Consider the following 26,206-nt stretch of genomic DNA (forward strand, 5'->3'; position numbering starts at 1 on the left):
TTTTCTCATGAGTTTGCAAAAGGCTCCCCCGCCCTGCCGGGACCTGCTCGGACTTGCAGCCCAGGGCTCCTGTGTTGCAGAAAGGTGTCTTTGCAAACAGCTTCACCCATCTTGGGGCTGCCAAGGAGGAGGACAATGCTACAGTCACTCTAAAACCCAGCAGGAAATCCAGAACCCATGATTCTGTCTCAGTAAACAGAGATGCACCCCCCCCCCCCCCCCCCTCAGTGAGTGCACTGCAGAGCAAATCTCAGCTTTGGATAAACAACAAGTTCCTCTTCCAGGCTTCCCTGAGTCAGTTTCAGCAGATGCCCAGGGGCTCCACAGCTCTGCCAAGCTTCTGACAGAAAGCCCTACAGAATAATCCCAGCTTAAACTGACTCATAAAGAAATCCAGCAGCTAACGAGCTGCTCTCTGTCCTGCAGCTGCTGCCAGCGGCTCCACTGAGCACAAAGTCCCCCCTGCACCTTCCCACCGCAACCCTGTCCATCCCTCACTGTCCCCAGGGTTTCTGAACCCAGGAAAATGAATTGAAATGGGGATGACATCACCGCAGAAGGACATATATATGCTAGATCATGACTTCATGGAAGGTCACTTCTGTTGCTGCGTGTGCGCTGCATCCCAAGCAAACCTGGGATGAAGAGAGTATATATGTGGCTATCCTGGATTTTATTCTGGGCAGAAGAGGGCTTGTCCCACTGCCAGAGAGCCCCTGAGACTCATCACATTCTACTCTGATTTGCCTCACCCTGGCTCTTCTTTTCACTGGCAGTCTGTCCTTCCAAACCCTGGGAGCTCTGCAGGAGGCTCTGAACCTCTCCCTGCCCCACTCAGCACCAGATTTGTTCTGTGTCCTCTGGAGAAGACAAAGAGAGAATCTGCTCCCCTTTTGCTTTCTTGCAGCAATTCTCCTGTTCAGATGCTCATCTGAAAGTCTGAAAACTACTCAAATAACTGATCCAGGCATCAGCAGAGCTGGACCAAAGGGTTTAGTCCCACCCTGGTGGTGCCAGGGAGCCCCTTGGGGAAGGGTTTCGCCATTACCTGTGCAGCTCCCTGGGACACAGCCGAGAGGATTCCCTGCATTCCTGAAGATCAGTTTGTTAATGGAAATATTTGGCTTAATTAATTAACATAATGACAATTCTGTACAGTGTTGGAGGCAGGAATGATGCTGAGTGTGTTGGGGCTGGGATAGAGTTAGGGCAGAGCTGAGGAACTTGGGGTGAGCTGGCAGAGCATTCCCATTTCTCTGTCATGGAGTGTTTCTAGGTTAGGAAATATGGATTTTTTTTTTCAGTGACATGAACTCTTACACCAGGAACAGGCTTTTCACAATTCCAAGAAAATTATTAGGAGCCAGTGTTGACTTTTCTGTCCCAGCCAAAGAGACCGTTGGGTGCCCTTTGCAGACAACAGCATCTGAAGTGCCACTGCTTAGAGCTGGATGAGAAGAAATCAGTTTGATCCAACAGGAGATCATGGATGAGCTTTCCCAGTATAATCAAAGAGGGATGGGCCAGGCAATTTTATTCCTTAGCTCTTTTTATCCCTGTTTGCTGTATGTCTTGGAGATCTCCTTGCCAGACAACTGAGTGGATGCAGACCACAAACTCAGCATCATGGGGCAAACACAGCACTAAAACAATTTAATTTCTTTTTCTTTCTGGAGTGCACATCTGAATGAGTTGTCTCTCATTTGGACATACCCCTACAGGCTCCTACAATCCAGCAATGACATCCCAAAGGTTTAATATTGCAGAAGAAGATTGAATTCAATCCTGGTGTGGCAAACTTGATGCAAATCTGGAGGACTTCTGGTGAAGTGGTGAAGGCATTTTGAACTGACAGCAGGGCAGCTAAAGCCATCTTTTTGTTTTGCTAATTGTAGATGGTTTATTTTACCATCTCTTATCCTTTCTTTTTTACTTCCTGTCTTAGTCATCTGAGTTTTTATTGCACATTCCCCATTGTTCCCAGAGCATCCCATTATCTGAGCAGATACTACACGCCTTGTAACTCATAAGCAGATATTCATTGTTTCCACTTGTTTCTTGGCACAGTTTGATTCAAGAATCCCTTCTTACTCATTTTTCACTCCCTTTACTCCCTTTCTAAGAACCTAATAGTTGTGAGGGGAAGAAAAGAGCATAAGGAAATTAAAAATAAATGCAGGCACTGCTGGAAGGTCAGAATGGGACATCAAGGTCCATGATGGTGGGAGATGTGCAGTGAGCTCCTGTAGTTACAGGGTGGGTTAGACCCTGTGTGTTGGGAATAAAGCACTTTCTCTATTACCAGGGTCACATTTCAGCTTTCAGTTTGTGAAAAACAAGGTTTAGTTTCTTGGTAGATTTTAAGAAGTTTAATAAAAGACAATAAGAGACAACAAAGCAAAAGGTTACAATGGCCAGGTGCTTGGCGTGTAGCTTAGAGCACACCTTGATTTAGAAAACATTTCGTTGAATGCATTAACTTGTTGCATATTTATAGACCTTTCACACATTATTCAAAATTACCCCTTCTAATCTGTAAATCAACATTTTTACTTTTTTTTCTTTGTGGCTCTTTCTTGTTGGTATACTCTTTGATAACAGAGATCAGTAAATTTTTTCCTTGCAGTTTTGGTGTTCGTCACCTCTGTTTTTATTCAGCTAGGATAATATAAGGATGCGAAGATTTTTTTTATTATTTTTTACTATTTTCTGAGTTAGTTACATGAACAAAAGCTTTTTACATCATTATGTTATAATCCAAGAAAAAATGTATTTATCACACTGCTATTTCTAAGTAGAACTAAAAGAAACTATATTCATTCAGCAATTTTTTCCAGCATTATATATATAGCATTCATTTTAACATTTGTAAAAAGTCAATAATATAATATGTACTTATAAGAAGTTCTACTTTAAAGCTTCTGGATCCCAAATCCTGATCCCTCAGCGTCCCTGATATCCAGGTGGCGTTTGGCTCCTTTGTAAGGGCTGCAGGTTGGATAATGCCCCAAAACTGTTGGGCACAGAAAAGCTTGAGAGGCGCAGGAAAGCAGTGAGACCAGGAGGGCGGGGGCGCCGGTGCAGAGCTGCAGCTCGGCCCTAACCCGCCGTGTTTGTTTGGTGTTTGCCCTTGGCAGCTCTACAACGGGACGCTGAAGCGGGACGTGGAGAATCGGCGCTACAGCTCCTACAGCCAGATGGAGGGCTGGGCCAGCCGGGCCCACGGCAAGGCCCTGTGCAGCCCCCGGGCCGGCAGCGACTACTGCTTCGTGCAGAACATCAAGAGCAGCCGCAGCGAGCCCGACCTGTACTGCGAGCCGCCCCGCGGGACCCTGCGCAAGGCGCACGGCGGCCGGGCCGAGCACAAGGCCACCCTCAACCGCCAGAGCATCTACAGCTCCTGCAGCACCCAGCAGGGAACCAGCAGGACCAGTAAAAAAATGCCAGCACGGGCCCTGTCCTGCCCCTCCAGCAACAAGCCCGACGTGGTCTATGCCCAGCCCATGATGAGCTGCAAGCAGGACGGGGTCTATGGACAGGCCCAGTCCGGTTCCAAGTAAGTGCTCTGACCCTGAGGGTGTGTGGGCAGTGCTGGGGAGCTCTGCCCACCAGAGCCAGGCACCTGAGCTGCCCCAGAGCCGCTGGAGAGCCCTTACAGCGCGTCCTGCAGCACTGATAGCAGGTCATTCTTATGGGCTCTCCTTCGTTTCCTGGGCTGTGGAGGGGAACTGACAGGACTGGCTCAGTGCAGATATCTCTGCTGTCGCTCGTGATATTGGGCAACACAATCCCTCAGTGTCTGTGGTGGCATTGGCCTGTAACAATATGAGGATTGGGAGGTGAAGAGCAGAAGGTCTGGTACGCAGTCAGGGTGTCTCTCCTGGCTGTCCTCTTGCTACAGTCTGGCAAAAAACTTATCCAAAAAAATCCCATCTTGGAAGAAGTCAGTTCCAGAGAGTCTGACTCAGAGCAGAGCTGAGAGCCTACTAAGCAGTGGTGTTCCACTCTCTTTTCTTACCCAGCCCCTGCTTCATTTGCAAAAAAAAAAGGTTTGATTTGGATTCCAGAAAAAGCTGAGTCATAAATTGAGATAAATACCCTAATTGGAATAATCTGACTAATCAGGAAAGAGAAGCCAGTGGAAGCTGTTCAATTCCTTCCATCCAGTTCCATTTGGTGTAGGAAATATCCAAGTGTAGGATGATCCATCATGTTGGAGCATCAGATCCCTTCTTGTAGATGTTGCCTACAAGCACAGGGCATGAAAAACACATCAGTGAGCTCAGACCCTCGCAAGGATGTACCTGTGAATGCAGCTGAGCTCCCACTGACCATCACCTGGTTTGGGTGGTGACTGAACGCTGCCCCAATGCCCTGAGCTACCTCAGCTCTGGAGCACCAACCACATTTGGTTGCAGTCTTGAGAGAGACTTGGTCTGCATAAACCATAGTCTTGGAAGCCTTGGGAGACCACGGTTTGCATGTTTTGAACTGCAAATCATTGCAGTGAAAGCTGGAGAAGGAGGGACTGCAGCTTCCACCAGAGCCCCCAGGGCTCTGCAGCATCACCCGGGACTTGCTCTGCACCAGCCCAGAAACTCTCACAACTCCCTGACAGAAAGGGAATTTTGTCACATGACCCCTAAAAGCTCCCAAACTCTTTTCTGGTGATCCCTGGTCCCAAAGAGAAATTTCCCAGTGCAGGATGTGTGTGAGACTGTTTATCAGGGCTCATAGACTTAATTCCAACTCCCACAAAAGGCCTGAAACTGTTGAGCCGTTGCCCCAAGGAATGATGGAGATACTGAGAAAATCCCCTTCCCTGTCAGCAGCATGAGCCAAACCATGCCCTTTTCCACATCTGCATGTCCCAGGTGACTCTGGCTAAGCCTCCCTCCTTTGGGATTGAATAGGAGGGTGTGTCCCAGAGCATGGATGCCAAAAAACGTCACTGTCCCATTAGAACACTATCATGAGCCCCTGGGTGCCCATGTGCCCAGTTACTCTATGTTTGACACATGCCAATTAGCCCTGGTCAGCCCAGAGCACTGGTGGCCTTGGCTTGCTGCTGTCAGCAGCTCCCTAAATCCTCTGGAACAGGAACCACAGATGTTACACAAAATGGCAGTGATTTGTTTTAGGGAATTTCTCACTGAAGAGCAGAAATGTTTAGTGGGGAGGGTGGCAGGATGCCTGAACTCAGGGCTGCAGCTGCCCTCTCCTAGGAGGACACAGCTTTGGAGCAATTTGGCAAGCTCTGGCCAAAGCCACACTCATGGGGCTTGGTCATGGCTTTGGAGAGGTCACTTGGAGAATGATGGCATTTTCTGAGAGGAGAGCTGCTGCTGTTGTGAGAAGGATCCTCTCCAGCTCTGGCTGCCTTTGGTTAGGGAGTGGCTCCATTTACACACTTCTGGCTTGGGGCACGGCTCATCTGGCAGAACTGGTTCTGCTGTGGAAACCTCAGGCTCCAAGTCGGTCTTCAAGTTGGGCTTTGAGCTGTGGGCTGAGCTGGGGCTGTGTCCCCTGGGTGAATCTGATGTGGCTGTGGCACAGCCCCTGCTCTGCCTGAAGCTCTGCAGAGCTGGACTGGGGCAGGGGGCACCTGGTACAGAAGTTGTGCTCAGAGGGAGGAGGTTGAGAGCAGCTGTCCTGAAAGCTTTGGAGACATACAAAGGAGTTGTTGTCTTTGGAAAAATGTCTCTTTTGGATGACTCTTAGCCCTCAGAAGTGTCTTGCAGGGCACTGTTGGCCTTGCTCTCAGTGTGCTCTTGTTGAGAGGATCTTCTGAGGTGGGTCAGGACCATGTCTGGGCTCTCCCTGCTCTATAGGGCTGTTGTGTCTGGAGGATTCTCCACCTGGAGATTTCAATCTTCCCTTGTCTCCCTCAGTGTTGAGTAAGGACAGCTTTGCTTGTAGGTACCCCATTATTAACCTCCACATGCAGGGACAGGGCTCAGCTGGGTCACACTGCTGCCAGCTCCCAGTTTGGGGCTCTGTCCTTCCATTCTGGTCATTCTCCAAGTGGAGTCTGTGCCTTTGTGACATGGAAGATTCTGTATTCAGTTTTGGTGCTGCAGATCTCCTGGGATGTGTTGGATGTCTTTTCTGGAGGCTTGCAAACAGCTGCAAGAGCCAGGGAAGGGCTGGATGCTATCCATGCTTTCTGAGGATGGATGGATTTCATGATCTGAGGTAATCCATGAGGTGATTTCCATTGCTGTGAGAGGGACTGCTCACCTGTGATCTGCTGGGTCTCTCAGTGGTACAAAACTCTGTAATGGCCATTGATGTTCAGTAGTGGCTCAGTAATGCTTCTCAGGCATCCTCTGCTGTGCATCTGGTCTACCCAGATGGTGTGAGAGGAAAAATTGGTCACTGGGTGTTCTTAGGGGGTGAGAGTGGTGTGTAGGTATCAAAATTCTGAGTGTGCAAGAACTGTCAAACTGTCTGTCCTGAGCAGTCCCTCTGCATCTGGTGACAAAGTTATTTAATTTCTGCAACTCTTCTTGATCATGTGATTGCTGCCATTTGTTGAACTGACTTTGGCTGTGTGAGACAGGGAAGAGCTGCCTCTGATAACTGATATCCCTCAGAGTCCTCCCTCTTACAGCAGCAACTGACCAAAGCCCCTTTCTTCCAGCTGCCTGATGAGCAGTGTAACACTGAACTGTTTTCCAGGAAAAGCCATTCTGTGATTCCCTGATAAACTAGATCACATCACAGGGGTTTACTCACCCCATGCTGTTGGTTCTGGTGATGGAATCTGAGTTCTACACTGTTTCCCAGATCAGGAGATTGAACACAAGTGAAAACTCATGCAGTTTATTCCTCTCCACTAACCCCATTGTCATGATCCTGCCTCAGTGAGCAGAGAGGGACCTTCTCATGTCCATTCCATTTCTTCACAGAAAGGGTTGTTAAACATTGGAAGAGGGTGCCCGGGGAGATAGTGGAGTTCTCATCCGCAGAGGTGCTCAAGGAGCACCTGGGTGTGGCACTGGGCTGGGTGACCAGGTGAGGATTGGCCATAGATGGGCCTGATCCTCTCAGAGGTCTTTTCCAACATCTGGGATTCTGACATTCCAGAAATACTTCTCTATAACCACCCAGAGACTTGAGCCTTGGTAATCATTATGTCATATCTGGATTGACATTTCCAAGCTCAGCAGCTCTGGCCTGGGCTCAGATGTTTAGGGTTGTTCCAGTGGCTCCTGCCCACAGGCTGCTCTCAGTGAGCAGCACTTATGTTTTGCCAAAATGCAGTTCTCTGGAGTCTGGTGGTGCTGGAGGAATTTTCTTGGTGTCCAGGACTCTCTCTTCTCCACAAAACCCTTCTCCTTCCTGATCTCCTGTGACATCCCCCAGAGCTGCAACATTTCACCCTGGAAGCTGCAGCACCAGTGATTTCAGCAGCTGCTGGAGACCACCCTTATTTGTCCACTTTTAACCATTTCCTCTGCTGGGTGGCACTTGCAGCATGCCCCAGGTGACAGACTAGCACCCTGAGCAGGCAGCTTTTGGCTAAATTACATGTTGCAATGTTATTGATGTTATTGATACTATTTATGCCCATACAGGATAAAAGTTTCTGCATCCTGCTTGGTCATCAGGGAGCAATGATGAGAAGCAGTAACAAACAACAGGATGTTTAATGCCCCTAGGAAATTTGGAGTCTTTGTGCCCCTCCAACTGGAACCTGGGGTACAAGAAAGCTGTGTCCACCAAGGGCTGACATGGTATTAGCTCTGCTTAGAGCTGTTGTACTTTGTGCTTCAGGGGCCACGTGTGACAGGCAGGGCCAGGCAAGCTGGTGGCCTTGGTGTCTGTGGCCCTGCAGTGGCCTGAGCTGGTCACACCACTTCAGGAGATGCCTCTGTCTGAGCTGAGGCATCTGCCCCCTGACAAAGCCAGCACCTCTTGCTGATCTCAGGGAACCCCAGATGTCTGGTCTGGAGACATGGCTGAGAGCCCAGACTCATCTCACCCCTGGAGAAGGACTGGGGGTGTTCTCCTTTGGGAGCATGGAATGGGGACTGTCTGCAGACAGTCTCTGGCTCAGGGTTTGCTGATCTGGATCAGAAGCCTGGAATGGCCACCTGCAAACCCACATTTACCTTTGGCCCCATTGGGAGACGTGGATGCTCTTCCCTTTGGAGTTCTCTTTGTGGAGAAAGAGATGAAGCACCTCATTAGAGACCCTGTGGAAGCAAGTGTCTCTCCAGGCACTTGGGAATCTGTAACATCTCAGAGTTGCTCTGTCAGAGCTCTTGGTGCCTCAGCTGGCAACTGTGGAGGAGGCAGTAAAGACTGTGGCAAGCCTTTGGGATTTCTTAGTGTCATATTTGGCTCTGGTGACACCAACCTGGCCCCAGCTGAGGTGCTGCAGTGCTGTGGCTGAAGCTCAGGGACAGTGGGTCCCCTAAAACCATTCCCTCCTGAGATCAGCTTCCCTGAAGAACTGCAAACAGACAGAAGGACAGGAGTTCTTGAAATAGTCAGGAAAGGTACCAAGGGTGTTTTCTGATCCATCTCTTGTCTTTTGGGGTAATTAAAGGTGATCAATATCAAAACATTAACACCTCAGGACTGAGCAATGCAGTGAATGCAGAACCAAGTACAATGAAAGGCACCTTCATTTTGGTTTGTTATCATTTGGGATAAAATGCTGGGATGTGCTGAACACTGTTTTGAGAGTCTCTACTCTGATTTTATTAATAAACAGTGGACTTTGTTAAGAGTTTTCTGGCTACCTCCTTCCTTGAGACTTGTAGCCCTAACAAGCAGGGCAGAAACTTAGATAGGAATTAACACAAAACAATCTGCTCATGAAACATGAGGGAATTTGCCTTTTTCTGCTACTGATCCTTTTCAGAATTTGTTTGCCTTCCATTCCAGAATCTGATCTTTTTTATCTTCACTGAATCATTTCCAGCTGAAGTCTCTTCCCAGTCTGCTTCTTTCTTGTGGAAGAGCAACCTTTGGAGCTCTTCCTACCAGTCACATTGCCCAGGCTGGAGATGGCTCAGTCCAAGAGTTTGTCTTGAAGCAGGTTGTTGTTCCCACAGTGTGGATCTGGTCAGGAATATCCCTGACTGACTGAGGAACAATCTCCTCTTTGTGGGACTTTGCTAAGGTGATTTTATTCCCAGATAGGAGAAATCCCTGCTGCTTTCTGGGCACTGTGACAGAGCCTGCCTGCTGACCTGCTGAGAACTGCTGAGGAGGAGACAGCAGGGAAAAGGGAACCTTCCCCATCTTCTCCCACTGAACTGCACCTGCATCCCCAGTTTTTCCCAGCTGGAGGAGGTTTGTCCCTCTATGGAGTGGATGTAAAGAAATCCTTTATCAGCTAGACCAAGTGGACATCCTTCTGTCTCAGAAAAAGTGCATCTGATTCAATAATTGTAAGGAAATATAGATCACTATGGTTACATGGCCACTGACCTGGTATTTTTACCAATCTGCCTCTCTCCCCAGACCTCCAGTGCAGGTCTCAATTCCCAAAGGAGAAGCCCCTCCCTGCTGCAGGATCAGTTCTCAGCTCAATCATTTCAGAAGCATAAAAAAGCCCTGAGAGAAAATCACATCCTGGATCCAACCCAAGGATTTCTGGGGCTCCATAATTTCTAGTTTACTTTGTCTTTACAGTTTTGTGTCTCCTTGTTGCAAGTTTAATGGAAGTTCCTTGGTGTCAGGTTTTGATAGGGGTTCAAACTGTTGAAAAGTCTTGTGAGGAAGTGATGTTTTATTGCAGTGTAGAAATAAAAGTGGAATGAGGTTTACCCAGCTTTAGACATGGAATGCTTAAGGTCCAACCCCAGACTTGTCTCTCATTCCTGCATACCAAGAGAAGCAGAGGTGTCTCCAAAGGGCAGGGCTTCCTTTCCTTGAAAAAATGTCCAAGACACACAGGCAAGGTTTTTTTGAAGCACTGATATCTTTCTATTGACTCCACAGGTGCTTGAATGAGTGTTGCAGGCTGGGTGTAACTTTATGCCAGGGAGGGCAGTGGAGACCAGAGTCCTTCATGCTGCCTTTTGTGTGAAATTCCCTGTGGAATTGTGCATGTTATTCCCTGCTCTGGGCTGTGTGTGGGGGAACCCTGGTATTTGTAAGGATAAATGTTTTATCTCACTGTCAGTGCTGCTTGTGGTGACCAAGTGTCCTTTCCAGACCTTTATTATTTACATTTCTTTGGCACAGTCAAAGCAACTCTGTCCATCCCATGCCTAGAAGTGCTATTGTCTTTTGGTGAAATTTAACACTTCAAATGTAATGGGTTCATTTAAAATCACTGTTCTGTTGGTCTATGGCATTGTTTGAAGATGAGCAGCCCCTCTACAGAGTCAATCCCTGGTGTGACACGTAGCAAAAACGTGTATAAATAAATGTGGTTTAGTCAGGGACTGATTTCTGATCTCCAGGTAAAACTCCCCATGAGTCCCAGGGAACATCATCAGCCATGCACAGCCACAACTTCACTGGCTGGGGAAGCCCTCACACTTTTGGATTCCATCCACTGCTGATAAAGCCTTTTCCATTTGTATCCCATCACTGCTGACAGTAAAACCAAACAGGAGCTTGGGTTTGACTCTCCTCAGTCCTGGATTTACAAATAATGCAGCCACCACTGCTGTGAGCTGCCTCTGAAGGATTCAGCTGCAAGGGTGCTGAGAGGAGACAGGAACTTTCAATTACATTAATTTCTACAACTGGAAGCACAGACAAGCTTTGAAGTTCAGACCCCACTAAAAGTTTGGACACTTTTCTACTTTTATGGGGTTAAAATATCATAGGTGGTACTGAATAAGAGCAAGCCAAAAAGAGCAGGACTTGCACATTTCTAAACAAGTAGAAGAACGTTCTGATGTTTGTATTTCTCCTGAGGTTCCAGTCCTGCCCCAAGCCAGAGGAATTAACATCCTTTCTCTGAAGTTTCAGGCACATTCTTTACCTCTAACAGGGATGATGACAGTGGTCAACTTTTATAAGAGCTTGGAGACAGCCAGTGTGAACATCCCCTGGGAGCAGGATGTCTCAGAGCTATTAACATTTCATAAACTGCCTATTTGTCCATCCCATGATTCCAGACAGGCCTTTTCCTGAGGGATCTGCTTGAGCTTCCCCAGACCATCAATTACTCTTTTACATTTCTGTTTCCACCATCTCTCACATCAAAGTATCCCAGAGTGTGGAAAAACCACCTGCCATGTCCTCATGAACTGGCAGATCACTCCTTTCACTCCTATCCACTCACTCCTTTATTTGGGCAACAGTGAATTGGGTTTCTGTTCACTAAATTTCCACTTTGGACATGATCAGACATCCACCACTTCACCACAGATTTCCTTTTCTGTCTCCTTTGCTTGTGGATAGACTGGATCTGGAATTTATTACCTTTAGTGCTCTTCACTGTGTCTTTTCCATCTTTTACCATCTCTCTTTTTGAAACAGAAAAATCCACTAGAGGTGCACTCTGTGCTCTATATGGCAATGTGATAACATTTTATCACTGATTCCTTCCCTACAACTCTCAGTGCTGGCATAGCTGTCTTGGCTGAGCACTCATGCAGTTCTGTATTTCTCTTTGACACAGGATCTGTGGTGATGAGATTGATGCTGGCACCATGACCATCCAGAAGGCCATCCAGCTCCTGTGCTCCTCTGATGACAAGTACCAGGCCATGGGGGCTTACTACCTGCAGCACACCTGCTTCCAGGATGAGTCTGCCAAGCAAGAGGTGAGCAGACTCCTCCAGTGCCCTGCTGCCACACCACAAGATGTACACAAGATGAGGGATGGGACTGGTTTTCCTTAGAGCCAAGGATCCATAGTTTGGATCTTGGTTTTCAGGAGGGTGCTTTATACTTCATTAGTCAGGCTCAAGTATTAATTAAGTAGATTTTTCAGCTATTAATGGCCACTTTCTCACATCAGCAGTTGGTCAGGATTTAATGCCTGGAATAGTTTCTGAGAGGAGACTGTTCCTGTTGTCACCAAGAGCTGCTGTGACACAGGCTGATGGGGTTTGACAGTGTGGAAGTGTGGAAGCTGCCATCCAGTGTCCTCTCCTGAGGGCATCTGCACCCAGTTCCACATCAATCTTTCACTATCTTGGACCTGCAGAGTTTGCCAGACAAAGCTGCTTTAAAGTCCCACTGTGACCTTTCCTGGGCATCGGACCCATTGGACCCTGCAGCCCTTTGCCAGCCTTTTTCACAGCCCTTTTTCAGAATGTTTCAGCCACCTGAGCCAATTGGTTAATTAGTGATCATGTAAAAAGATAATTTTGCACATCCATAGTGGTGGCTGCCCTATCCTGGGAGTGTCCAAGGTCAGGTTGGGCAGCTTTTGGAGCACCCTGGGATAGTGGAAGGTGTCCCTGGCCATGGCAGAGGGTGGTACAAGATGAGTTTTAAGGCCCTTTCCCACTTAAACCGCTTGTGATTCTGTGATACTTGACCACAGAGAAGCTCTTCTGATAGCATGGGTTATTTTTCTGATGCTGTTCCTCCTCAGTTCCTTTGCCAACATGCAGCAAAGGAGGCAGCCTGAAGGATGGATCCAAAGCAGCAAGGATGTAACCACAGATTATCCCCACCCTGGATGCACTGAGATGCCAACCCTTTAGAGGGTTGGTTTAGAGGCTTTCCCTGTCCTGGCACAACAGTGGAGCTGTGGTGCTGGCCCGGTGTGGAGCTGTGCCCTGTGCCCTGGCTACTCCTGGATTAGTGCAGGTGCCCAGCCCACGTTCAGGTGGCCGATTGTGGGGTGGCCATGTCCTTTGTTACCGTTGCAAAGCCTCTGTGAGTGCTGGGCCATCCCATTGTTCCCAGAAAGATGTGCCAGAGCAGGTCGGTGACTCATCCCAGGACACGCCTGTTTTCCTTCCCTCCCGAAAGGTGCTCATTCAGTGGCCATTGTCAGCAGACCTCAGCCGAGGGGGTGTCAGTGTGCTGTCCTGCAGGTCTGGGCTCCCTCCACTGCCTCTGGCTGCCCTCAAGGGTGGTGACACTGGCCATGACCATCGCTCTAAGCTCAGCCTGTGATCTCAGGATGCAGATAAATGACCACAGCATGTCATTAGATGGCTATAAATGGCCTCTGCACATAGGCAGGGCAGCATTTCCGCTCAGTGCAAACTGTGAGGTGGGTGAAAGTTTGCAGGAGCGCATTTCCGTGGGCAAAGGACTCTGACCATGGCCATTACTCACAGCAGCGACTCCTGCAGTTCAAGCTTTTCCTTCCAACCTCCAGGCCAGGAGCTTTGTGCTCATGACCTATGGCCTGAACTAGACTGGTCATCTGTGGCCCTCATTCCCTGGCAGCTCTGCTTCTCCAGCTCCCCAGCCAGAGCTGTCCAACCCCCGGCACTGCTGGGGCAGTTCTGGGTGTCCCTGTCCCAGCAGTGTCCTGTGTCAGTGCTGCTGGCCCCTGTCTGTCCTGGTGCTGTGCTCATGGCAGCTATCTGTCCTGTGTCTGTCCCGTGTCTGTCCCGTGTCTGTCCCGTGTCTGTTCCCTGTCTGTCCCATGTCTGTCCTGTGTCTGTCCTGTGTCTGTTCTGTGTCTGTCCCAGTGCCCCATGCTCATGCCCTGTGTGTGTCCCATGTGTGTCCCGTGTCTGTCCCATGTCTGTCCCGTGTCTGTCCCGTGTCTGTCCCATGTCTGTCCCATGTCTGTCCCGTGTCTGTCCCGTGTCTGTCCCGTGTCTGTCCCGTGTCTGTCCCGTGTCTGTCCCGTGTCTGTCCCGTATCTGTTCCCTCTCTGCCCCGTGTCTGTCCCATGTCTGTCCCGTGTCTGTCCTGTGTCTGTCCTGTGTCTGTTCCGTGTGTGTCCCATGTCTGTCCTGGTGCCCCATGCTCATTCCCGTGTCTGTTCCCTGTCTGTCCTGTGTCTGTCCCGTGTGTGTCCTGTGTCTGTCCCAGTACCCCATGCTCATTCCCGTGTCTGTCCCGTGTCTGTTCCCTGTCTGTCCTGTGTCTGTTCCCTGTCTGTCCTGTGTCTGTCCTGTGTGTGTCCCGTGTCTGTCCCCGTACCCCATGCTCATTCCCATGTCTGTCCCATCTCTCCTGGCCAGGTCTATCGGCTGGGAGGCATTGCCAAGCTCGTGGAGCTGCTCCGCAGCCAGAACCAGAACGTGCAGCGGGCGGCAGCTGGGGCCCTCCGGAACCTGGTGTTCAAGAACCCCACCAACAAGATTGAAACGCGGCGGCAGAACGGGATCAGGGAGTGCGTGAGCCTCCTCCGCAGGACAGGGAACACTGAAATCCAGAAACAGCTCACAGGTACCCGCAGCCTGCTCAGCCCCAGCAGGGCCTGGGCTCCCCTTGCCTGGGTCCATAGCCCCGGTGCTTCCCTAGCAAAGGGAGGGGGTTTTCTGATGATCTTGCACCAAAGGGTGACCTCAGTCAGAAAGCACAGGAGTTGCTGGCCCTTCCACGGTCCATAAAGATTCCTCACCTCCTATGTGCCCAGTGGGGAAGCACCTGCCACAGTCTCCTCCCAATTATGGTCACTGCCATTCTCATGCCTCCCTGCACCCTGGCCCCTGTGCTGTTCCCAGGGATGGCCAAGGGAGCTGCCAACCCCAGCAGAGTTTGCTGGGTTCTCTCTGGTGCCTCACCTTTGCCTGAGGAATTGATGCAATTTTTTTGGTGCAGGTCACCCTCAGCTGTGTACCAGGTTTTTTGCTGCAAGCCTTTCCATGGTCCCTGGAGAGATGCTGCTGTCCCCTGCAACCTAATAGCAATAAATAGCAATTTTGGAAGGAGGGAGGATGCTTAAATGCCCACCTCCAGAACCCATCCTGCCTGTCTTCCATGGGAGTTGACAGGGACCAGAGCTGCAGGCAGCCTCTGCACCCTGAGCTCAGAGGGGTGAAGGGAAGAAAAATTTTGCTTAGGACTTAAACAAAGCTCCTAATGCACATGACCCTGTGCTTGAGCTTCTGTCCCATGTACTTCCTAGGACTTCTCTGGAACCTCTCCTCCACTGATGAACTAAAGGAAGAGTTGATACAGGAGGCTCTGCCCGTGCTGACAGACTGTGTTATCATCCCTTTCTCGGGCTGGTCTGATAGCAGCTGCAACAGGACACGAGAAATTATCGACCCAGAAGTGTTCTTTAATGCCACAGGGTGTTTGAGGTGAGTCACCAGGCAGGGACTGACTGCAACTTGTGTCTGTGGGCAAAAGCTGAAGCCATCTAAATCCTCTTACAATGAACTGAATTCATGCTCATTACAACTGTGCTAATGAAAAATTCTCGAGAAAGTTTTCTTGACTAAGAGAAGGTGCAGGAAAAAAAGTTACATGTAAAATACTTTTCTAGTAGCTTTTTATTTTTAATAATTTTGTTCTTGCTAAGTCTATTCTCAAAAAATATGGAAGCTTTTTTATGCACTAGTGAAACCCATCAGTGTTTAACTCAGACCAGGAAGCTGGACAGATTTTGCCTTTACAGATTTGAGGCTTCCAGAGTAAACAAACTGATTTAGGGTTTAGGTGCCAAAAAGACAGAATTCTCTATGTGGGGAAAATAACAATTTTCCCACTTCTTTTGGTATCTGTTTTAGCACAGAACAGTCCCATTGTCCTAGACTTTTCCTGGCTCATTTCATCAGGAGACTCAGCTATGAAACAGGAGGTGCTGACTGAGCCCAGAGTAGTTTATTTTGTTCACGGGAAACCAGAGTCCTTTCGTAGAGGATCTTCGCCCTGACTTGCTGTTTCTCCCGCCTTCCTCCTCCACTTGGATGTCAGCTCCTTGTCTCAATGGGAACAAGTGGGGCAAAAAACCTGCCCTGTATAATGAGGTGCTTTCATCAAGGGAAGCTCTCCCCGAGGGAGGCAGCGCTGGCCGCGCCCTTCCCAGACATGCAGCTCACAGGAGCTGGAGCTGCTTATGAAACGAGAGGCTGATCATGGCAGGGCCTTTGGAGAGCTGATACCATCACCTTCTGTGGCTGGGAACCGTGTCTGGGAGATAGGGAGTGCTGCTCCCTTCTTCCCTCTCCTGGAAGGCAGCTCCCCCGAGCAGCTGGGCTATGGTGGGTATCAGCTGCTCTGCTTTAAGGCCACCCCAGCCTGCCAACACCATGAGATATCCCGTTAAAATGAGGGAAAGACAATGGCAACAGCTTGTAAAAACCCTCTGGAGTTTTACTGGTGTAGGCTCTGTCTCCTGAGACTGATCCCAGCCTGTAGCAGCAGTGCCAACACCCCAGAGAAGACAAGACTGGCAGCTACAGGACAGCAAGGGAGCTCCAGAGGCCTGAGGGAGCAGGACTGGGCAGCAGGCAGAGTGAGGGAAGCTGGGAGTTGGATCTGGAGCCCCTGCTCCAAGGGCTGAGCCAGGACTGCTCTGAGTCACTGCCCTGCCACATCAGAACCCACAGATGAACAGCCCTGGGTTTGCCCTGGGCCTGAGCCATTGCTGCTCAAGCATTTCTGGATTGCAGATGAACCCATGTTAATGAGGAGGCTGCAAATCACAGTGAACATCAGATCCAGTTCTGGAATGCCTGCAGTGAATATCTCACAACCACTGCCAACCTCTCCTTGTTTTTCATTTGCAAGCTATAAGGCAATAAAATAGGGAAGAAAAAAAGCACAAAACAACAAAACCCATATCCTGTTACTGCAAAAACTCCCCTGTCCTGACAGACACTGGTGTCCAGGAACCCATTTCAACCTCATAGATGACTCAGTCCCTTTGGCCAGAGCCATTGCTGCTCTCCAGCATCTCCACTCTGTTTCAGACAATGCTGCTGACCCTGGGTAGGTCTGTCCTTACAGCCCTGTGCACCTTCCTGATGATCACAACAACCCCAGGTGGTCTTTAGCCAGTCTTCCCTGTGGAAACTCCTCTCAGGAGACAGAGTCTCTGTAGTAGCACATGCAGCACCTCTGAGGCAACCTCCTGGTGGTGACTGTCCCTGGGAGAGTGTCTTCTATGCAGATCCCCTTGCAGGACATGTTCCAGGTGAAATCAGTCCTGAAGAGCAACAAGAGAGCTGTGCACTGGTGCAGTCCCACCAAAGGCCTCCAGAACAGGAGCAGCTCTTCAACCTTGCTGAATCTGCCAAAAAATCCCTGAATTCAGTGACAAACATAGCCAGAACAGAGTCCAACTCACCCTCTCTCCTCCTTGTCTCCTGCCATGCTTCTCGATGGCTTCCTCAGGAACCTGAGCTCTGCAGACATGGGGCGCCAGACCATGCGCAATTACCCCGGCCTGATCGACTCTGTCATGACCTATGCCCAGAACTGTGTGGCCTCCAGCCGCCCCGACGACAAGGTACCAGCTCCAGCCCCCCAGCTAACACCTGCACTCTTGGGAAAACCCCTTTCCAACAAACATGAGGTGGCTGCACTCTGGCTGCTCTTGTCCTTCCAAGCCCCAGTGGGATCTGTTGGAGGGTTGTAAGTCTCTGGGCCTGAAGTAGAGCTGGGCTTTAATATTTTCCTTTAACACACACAGAAGAACAGTAAAATACTTTGGCTCTTGAGTTCCTAGGATACTTCCTCCCTTCCCTTCCCTTCCTTCCTTCCCTTCCCTTCCCTTCCCTTCCCTTCCCTTCCCTCCCTTCCCTTCCCTTCCCTTCCCTTCCCTTCCCTTCCCTCCCTTCCCTTCCCTTCCCTTCCCTTCCCTTCCCTTCCCTTCCTTCCCTTCCCTTCCCTTCCCTTCTCTCCCTTCCCTTCCCTTCCCTTCCCTTCCCTTCCCTTCCCTTCCCTTCCCTTCCCTTCCCTTCCCTTCCCTTCCCTTCCCTTCCCTTCCCTTCCCTTCCCTTCCCTTCCCTTCCCTTCCCTTCCCTTCCTTTCCCTGGAATCTTCTAGTGTCTTCATCTCCATCTCTTGTTCTTTATCCCCACATCTTGTCACCCAGCTTGGCACCATGTTAAGCAGGAAGTCAGCAGTTGTCATCTCTGCCAGTCCCCTGGCTGTGACTGATTGCTTTGTGTTGTTTGCCTTGGACAAAATAGTGTTTGTAGACACCTTTCAGGTGTAACCCTCAAAGTTACCATAGTTATTTTGCATTCTTTCAGGATTGAGCCAACCCTCTTTTGGGGATGGCTTTTGCAGGAAGCCCCTTTCCAGTAGCACACACAGAATGCAGCTCTTTGGAAATGTAACCACAGGTTCTGGTGTTGGTTATGGGTATCCAGCCCAAATTCTTCCTTGCTCTTTCCACTGGGCACTCTGACATCCAGGGAAAGGAGGCTTAAAACCTGTTCTTGGCAAAAAGTGTCACCTGTCTGTAGCTGTGACTCAGAGAAAGTCACTGGAAGTTACCTCTGGTGGGAGGGGGATTTCAAGATTGGGAATTTCATGGTTTGATCCAAGCACTCTCACATTCTCTTTTCCTGTTTGCCGACTTGTCTGTGACAAGTGAGACTTCCCTAGGTTCTGTGGGTCAGAAGCTCACTGAGATCTTTCCTTCACAGCTATTCCAGTTCCTTCCCTCCCATCCCTCGTTCCCTAAACCAGGCTAAAGAGCATCTGTTGTGCTGAAAAGCTGATTATGGCCCAGTCCATGTCCTCTCTGGTGCTGCTCCATAGTTTTCTGCCTAATGTGATGTTTGCATTTTTCTTCTGGGGGTGATGCAGTCTGTGGAGAACTGCATCTGCATCCTGCACAATCTCTCCTACCGCCTGGATGCTGAAGTTCCCAACAAATACACCCAGCTCAACCACATGGCCCGGAGTGTTTACATGGACAAAACTCTCACAGGCTGCTTCAACAGCAGGAGTGGGAAAATGGAGGTAGGATGCAGCACAGAGGAATTGGGGATGTGCTGTTCAGCCCCAGCAGGGCCTGCAAGGGAAGAGCATGATCTGAGCTCCCTGTTTCTCATGTCTTGGCAGAATGATGAGTATGGGGTCCCCCTTCCTGAGGAGGATTTCAAACCCAAAGGCCCTAGCTGGCTCTACCACTCAGAAGCCATCCGCACCTACCTGTCCCTGATGGACCAGAGCAAGAAGGATGCCACCCTGGAAGCTTGTGCTGGAGCTCTGCAGAACCTCACTGCGAGCCGAGGGCTGGTAAGAGCTTCCCTCCCCTCCACATGTGCACCCAAATGTGCCAGCTCCTCCATGGAATCAGAGAGTCAGTAAGCTTGGGAAGATCTCTAAGGTCACTGATCATCATCACTTCTCAGTCATGAAAAAGGAAAATGCCCTCCTTAAACCTCAGGGCACCTCAGCCAGTCCTTCCATAGTGTTTGATCCAGTGGGATGTTTATTAACTCCAAACTCTGTCTAATGGGGTGCTACAATCAGCATCCCAAGGACCTATCCCAGACCCATACACTGGGTTTCCAAGTGTCCCCAGTCTGTTGGTTGCACTGGCAGCAGCTGCTGGTATTGGCACCCTCCCCCAGGACAGCAGTGAGGGTGAGCCCAGATGTGCACCAGATGTGCTGAGAGGCGGGAGAAGGGCTGAGCCACCCCTCCCGCGTGTGCTCCAAGCGGAGGCGGCTCTAATGACAGGGTGGGTTGTGCTGTGGATTGTGGCTTTTCCACACCTCAGAGCTACCTGTAAAATAGCTGTGACAGATGTCCTGACCCATGGGCACGGCAGCATGGCAGTGCCAGGGGCTGGGTGATGCTGTGGCACTGGAAGGGACATGTCACAATCGTGGCTCCATGGGCCATGTCGCTGCCCTGGGCACGTCCTTGCAGGCTGCCTCCCCTGGGACGGCCCCTGACTTGTCTGTTTGTGCCCAGCTCTGTCAATCCCAATTTAAATAAGATGGATGGGGAGATAAAGAGATAATGATTCCATAGGTAGGAGAGGCGTGTCACGTGTGGGGAGTGTCCCACCCAGAGACACGGGTGACTCACATGGAGCCTTCCCTGCTAGGATGGCATTAACCTGCCAGCTCTGATCTCTTTTTGTCACAACAATTTCCATGCTAAATAATTGGGAACCTTGACTTTTGGCAATTTAGCTAAGCAGTGCCATGAACCTGAAGGTGGAGAGAGGCTGTCATATATGGGTAGAGCTGGTCAGAGAAATGGGGCTGGAGTTTTATGCTCCAGGGAAAAGAAAATTTCAGCAATCAACAACATTGCACAAGGGACAAACAACCAAACCCAGCTCTGACAGTGCTGGAGCAACTTAATTCAGTCTCCTGGAATGGAATGACTGAAATTTGTCTGGATGTGCAAAAGTGGCTCTTCCCCTTAAGGGTCTCATTCCAGCTCAGAGCTGGAGCTGGCATTGCTGAGTTTGCTGTCATTTGATGGAAAGAGAATCTGGGGATGAGCTTACAGAGCTTGCTGTGATCCTTTAGCTCTGAATGTCTTTCAACTGCACTTTACACACCCTACATTCCTGCTGGTATGAGTGTGAAACAGGGCACATGTTTTCCAGCCCCTTCTCTCCATTCCCATGTCACTGTTGATGGAATGTGTCTCCAGCAGCCTTTCTGTTGGAGCAGGAACTGAGAAGTTCAGCTTAAGCTCTTTCAATAAGTGCAGTTTATTCGGGGGATGTGCTTAAAATCATCTGCCCTGTCTGCATCCTGAGACCTTCTACATTTACTAGCATAAGATCACATCTAAGATGAGTATTTTTGGTCCTCAGACAGTTTTTTAAAGGCATCCGTTATTTGTTCCTGCTCCCCAGCAGCCCATTGTGGCATGGCAGGGAGCTGTAAAGGGCCAGGGCAGAAAGCTGACAGGGGGTTGTGAAGGATGAGGGCAATGTGGACATGAAAGCAAAACATCTCCAGCTTTTGGAATGTCATTTGAGTGATCAACTGCTCCACTGTGGCTACAGAAATCAGCAGAACCAACTGCATCACAGCAGATGAGAGGATGACTTTTCAAATGTCACAGAAAAATGCAATTAAGCTTGGAAAAGTCCTCTGATATCACCAATGTTCACCACTAACCCATGTCCTCAAGTGCCCCATCCACATATTTTTTTAAATTTTCCTAGGGATGGTGACTCCACAACTGCCCTGGACAGCTCTGCCACTGCTTGGCAACTACTTTGGTGAAGAATTTTCCCCAATATCCAATCTAAACCTCCCCTGGGGCAACTTGAGATACTTTCCCCTCATCCTGTCCCTTGTTCTCTGGGAGCAGAGCCTGACCCCCTGCTGGCTGCACCCTCCTGTCAGGGAGTTGAGGAGAGCCAGAAGGTCTCCCCGAGCCTCCTTTTCTCCAGGCTCCCATAACTGTGGGGAAGAGGGGTAAAACTGACAGAGTGGGCTTATGGCAGCAGGAGAAAGGACTGTAGGGTGCTCGTTTTATGGTAGTCGCATTCCTCTAGCCCTGACCATCACCCCAGCTGTTTCCCCCTGGCACTGCAGTCATGGACACCTCTGCTGTCCCTCAGATGTCCAGTGCCATGAGCCAGCTGATCGGGCTGAAGGAGAAGGGGCTGCCCCGCATCGCGCGGCTGCTGCAGTCCAACAGCTCCGAGGTCGTCCGCTCCGGGGCCTCTCTGCTGAGCAACATGTCCAGGCATCCTGTGCTCCACAAAACCATGGGTAAGTCCTTTCCCCACGCTGGATCCCAGCCCTCAGCTCCCTGGGATGCTGAGCTCCCAGCTCACTTTGTAAGCCCCATAAGGAGACTTAGCCAAGCTCCAGAACTGTGTCATTTCCTCTGGCTCCAAGGACAGCCACCACTGCTGTGTGACATGTGCTGTGCTCCACAGACAGTGACAAACCTGCAGGACCACAGGGGTGACAGTGTTTGGGAACTGAGTTGGACTTGAGTGCCCATGGCCAGCAGCACTGCCCTTCCAAAGGCCTGCAGTCCTTGTTTGGTATTGGAAAAATCCACTGATGACGATGATGCCATTGCTGTCCAACACATCCAGTGCCTCCCTGCAGAGATAACTTTGCTTGATGTTAACACAAATAGCATCACTAATTTGTGCCAGATTGTGTTGAATTGTTGATTGGAACATTCCTCCACCTCTTTAGCTCACCAGGTGCTCCCAGATGTGTCCCGTCTCCTGTCGTTCCAGTCTGGAAACACCAGCAGCTATGGGGAGATTATGACATCAGCTTGTTACACTCTGAGGAACCTCATCATGTCCAACCCCCACCTGGGAAAGTCTTACTTGTCCAGCAACTTGCTAAATAATGTAGTGAGCCTGTGCCGGAACGGGTGAGTGTGGGCATGAGGCAGGGGCAGGGACAGAGGCAGACTGACCCCAGAGCTTTCCCAACACCCTCCAGAGCCAGAGCAGAGCATTATCCCTTCCTAATAAAGGAATTGGCCATTTGGTGGGCAGAAATCCTCAGTACTGGTTTCTTGGAAATAGGCAGGAGCCATCCAGGATGGAATTTGCAAAGAGGCCTCTGGAAAATTTCTGATTGAATTTTAGGAAGTTCTGAAAATAACTGAACCACCAACATCTTAAAGTCTTTTAGAAATAGTATTTATAGAGCTTATAAAAAATGAAGAGAACTGACTTTTTGCATGAGCAGATAGTGACAGGACAAGGGGGAATGCTTTCAAACTAAAAGAGGAGACATTTACACTAGATATTAGGAAGAAATTCTTCCCTATGACAGTGGAGAGGTCCTGGCACAGATTGTCCAGAGAAGCTGTGACTGCTCCATCCCTGGAAGTGTCCAAGGCCAGGCTGGATGGGGCTTCGAGCAGCCTGGGCTAGTGTGGAAGGTGTCCCTGCCCCTGGCAGGGGATGGGACTGGGTGATCTTTAAGGTCCCTTCCAACCCAAACCACTCTGGGGTTCTGTGATCTCTGAAAAATTCCAGCCCTCAGAACAGGGGATGTCAGTGACTTCCTGGCTCCTGGGCTTCCCTCAAACCTTGTCATGAAGGTCAGGTTTGAGGTTCATCACTGAAGGTACACAAGGATTGTGCTTAACTTTTATGTGCAAATCTGTTAATCTTTTTGTTGAATCATCCTCCTCAAAATGAGCTCTGGGGAAACATAGACAGGAATTAATTTAAGTACCTCCCTGGTCTACTCCTGTATTTTACACCAGCTGGGCAATCTCATAATATTTTACCACTTTCTATTTTAGGATTTGGTTTGGGGTTTGGTTGTAGGAATTCTGTCCTGTTTGTTATCCATATTCCCTGCAGCACAAGCCTGTCAAGCCTTGCCAAGTTCTGTGCTCATTTCTGGCCAAACTGGTGTTAAACTTCCATTATCTTTGACCATGTTCTCTCTTTCCTAGGCTTTCATCTCTCCTGCCATCTGTCTTTGTTTTAAAATGCCTTAGACAAGTAACCATTGTTTTCTGTTGTGAAAATCCATTTGCATGCCTTCATCATCCTTTGATAAAGTTCTTCCAATCCACCTCTTGTTCCATGGCAGAGACACTCAGTGATTGCACAGGGCTGCTTGTGTAGTTTGGGCCTGGGCCAAGGAGCATTGCTGTCTTTGCTACTTTTATTTGCTTCCACTCTCCAAGGAGCCCAATTACCATGAAACCCAGCCCTCTTCTAAGCCCTCGTTGTTTCAAATGGTATTTACTCATGCCCAAGTCCCACTGTGGCTCCCTCACACCAGTGCTCAGTAATTTGCTGCTCCAGCACAGCCTTGCACAACCCGGGCTGGGAACACTTTAATTGCCTTGGCTGCTGGGATGAGCTTTGCTGGAGGTGACTCACTGAACTGTGAGGTGTTACCAAACTCTGGAGATGTCTCCAGTCCTGCCTGGATCACAAAGTCCTCCCAAGAAACTCCCTAGTTCTTACAATGTACAAAACTTGAGCTTTCCTTTGCCTCCATTATTAGTTTCTGTCCCTAAAGACTTTTATGCTGTTCAATACTTAGGGAAAAAGAAAAAGAGAATCATTTCCACCCAGGACTGATCTAACTTGTCTGAGCTGTATTATTTCAGGCTGTTTCAGTACACTAGATGTTGGAGAGAATTTTGCCTCTTGCTGGGTCACAAGGTGAAATTTTCCCAGTATCACATGTCACTTGTGGAGATAAACAAGAAAAATTAGGGTGGGACTTGTCCAGTCCTACATCAGAAAGAGCCTCCCCCCTCCACAATGGAAATCATTAAGTCCCCACCTGTGCAGGGGGCTGGCCCACTGTGGTTCTGAATGTGGTGAGTCCCATTCCATCAATCTCCTCCTTCCCAGCACCACAGGCAGCAGAGGAGGGGGGCGGGGGGACAGGGGCTCAGGGGTGATCCAACCTCCAGGGGAGACCCAGGGGCACCCTGCACCCTGCCAGGCTTTGGCAGTTTTCTCTGTTAGCCTGCCTCAGTTCCCCAGGACATTCCCTGACCCCCAGGCTGGGGTTGGTGGCTGGGTGCTCCCTCCCTGTGTCTCCTGTGCCACCCACAGACCCTGCCCTGTGATTCTGAGCTGGGCTCTCACTGCTTTACCAGCTGCAAACCAGGAGCACCAGCTGCTCAAACAGCTTCAGAGTCACAGCTTAGAAAGAGACTCCAGGTTCCAGACCAGTGAGTTACAGATCTTGCCCTTCCCCATGTTCTCCTCCCTTTCCATATTTCTTTCTCCTCGTGTGTCTCACAGCTGATTCTGACTGAAAGGCAGAAAGGGTTCAACAGTTTATCTGATGGATGTGGTTTCTTCTTCTTCCTGGAGCATCTAAAATAAATAATTGTCTGTGTCTCTTGCAGATGCTCTCTTCTATGACATGGGGTTCAGGGTCAAATGGGGTTCCTTCACTCTTCATTATTTTTAATCCCAGTTGCCAAAATATTGGATATTCCTTTCAATTTTTGGTGATGTTTCTGAAAATCAAGCCACTGGACCTGATTTGTTGGGGTGGTTGGTTTCCTCTTAATTTTTTTTCCTCCAGCTGTCTGAAAAACACTTCTCTGCTCATTTTCAAGCTATATTATTTCACTAACTAAATTGAAATTCTCCTCATTAGTTCTACTGGCTGCACTCAAAGTTTTCCCCAAAATCTCTCCCTGTGCTTTCAAGCATCACGTTTGCAGTTCATCCCTTTACCATGAATTTATTTCTGTTTCTCTTTGTTCCTTCACTTTTCACACATTTGCTATTGCAGTTTTATCTTGTAGTTTAATTCCACCACAAAACTTCATCAAAATTAATCTTACAAGAAACTCAGGTATTCCCTTGATTATTCTGTGTTCCAGAGAGTTCTTCTCATTTCCAATTTTCCAGTTCTCACATTTCCAATTTCACATTTCTTACAAAGATTGTACCTTGATATAAATTTTATCATCTCTTCACATCCTGAAGAAATCCATGTTCTGGGAATTCCTTGGCTTTCTCAGTGACACACATAAAGTTCTTTATACCTTTGTCCTTTGAGGAAGGATTATTTCTCCCCATTATTTGATATCTGTGGACAAGATTATTGTCTTTTTTGCCTCCGTTCTGTTTCTCCCCATTCCCCACCATTTCCTTCTGTTTGTGTTTTATGTTTTGCTGTAGCTTTTTGGTTGACTCCTGCCACTGCCACCAGGGGACATCTCCTTCCTTGCCTTTCTACATTTTTTCATGAATAATTCTATTTGTTAAAGACAGACTGTACTTAAAATCAACTTTGATTTTCAGGCAATTTTTTCTTAAGAATTTTTTCCCCCAAATCAGCTGTCCTTAATATTCTGCTCCATGTTATCCACTATTACATTTACATTATTTTGTTTGAGATATGCTGCTTTACCTATTGAAGTTGGCATCACTGCTCCACCAGCTCATATTGAGCTTTTTATACCTAAATTATAACAGTCAATGCTGTAAGAAACAGTCAGTGCCAGTCCTTCAGATGAAGAGTTTAGAAAATCTTCTGCCTGAATTCGTGGATGACTCACTGATGTTGGTAATTTTGGCTTGAAACTACAAAACTTCTGAGGGGTTCTCTGGAGACACAGTGGCAAAAAGTACATATTTAGTATCATTAGAAGTAAATTATCTCAAAAATAAGAGAAAATTACTCTGGCTTAGGAAGAGAGAAACAACTTGAAACTACAAATCCTTGAAGAGAGAGTTCAGTTCATGTTCTGCTTATCTGATCACAGCTACCTTTGGGTTTGTAGAGATTTAATGGCTTTTCAGCCACAGACAACATTTCAGCCAAAAAATGTTTTAAAACATTGTCATTCTGGTGATAGAGCATAGGGTGGTTGTAACTAGAGAAGAGATTTGGCAATAAAACCTGTTTTTTTTCTGTCCTGAGCATTGCTCAGGAATTTCTGGCTGTCCTCCAGCCTTCCACACAACACCAGGAGCTGCACAACACCTTTGAAG

At 48.8% G+C, this 26,206-nt stretch overlaps 1 protein-coding gene across 2 annotated transcripts in view; it reads left to right on the forward strand.

Moving 5' to 3' along the window:
- Window positions 1-26,206, forward strand: part of PKP1 (plakophilin 1) — a 49,030-nt gene that overhangs the window by 16,311 nt on the left and 6,513 nt on the right. For both annotated transcript variants that reach the window (XM_079327135.1, XM_079327136.1), the window contains exons 3-11: window positions 3,138-3,556; window positions 11,600-11,744; window positions 14,082-14,289; window positions 14,972-15,149; window positions 17,188-17,302; window positions 18,613-18,768; window positions 18,871-19,047; window positions 21,353-21,506; window positions 21,948-22,134. In XM_079327135.1, coding sequence (XP_079183261.1) covers window positions 3,138-3,556; window positions 11,600-11,744; window positions 14,082-14,289; window positions 14,972-15,149; window positions 17,188-17,302; window positions 18,613-18,768; window positions 18,871-19,047; window positions 21,353-21,506; window positions 21,948-22,134 — 1,739 coding nt within the window. The remainder of the gene's footprint in view (window positions 1-3,137; window positions 3,557-11,599; window positions 11,745-14,081; window positions 14,290-14,971; window positions 15,150-17,187; window positions 17,303-18,612; window positions 18,769-18,870; window positions 19,048-21,352; window positions 21,507-21,947; window positions 22,135-26,206) is intronic.

The sequence above is a fragment of the Erithacus rubecula genome, assembly GCF_903797595.1.
Source record: "Erithacus rubecula genome assembly, chromosome: 26".
In the NCBI taxonomy this organism is placed as follows: Eukaryota; Metazoa; Chordata; class Aves; order Passeriformes; family Muscicapidae; genus Erithacus; species Erithacus rubecula.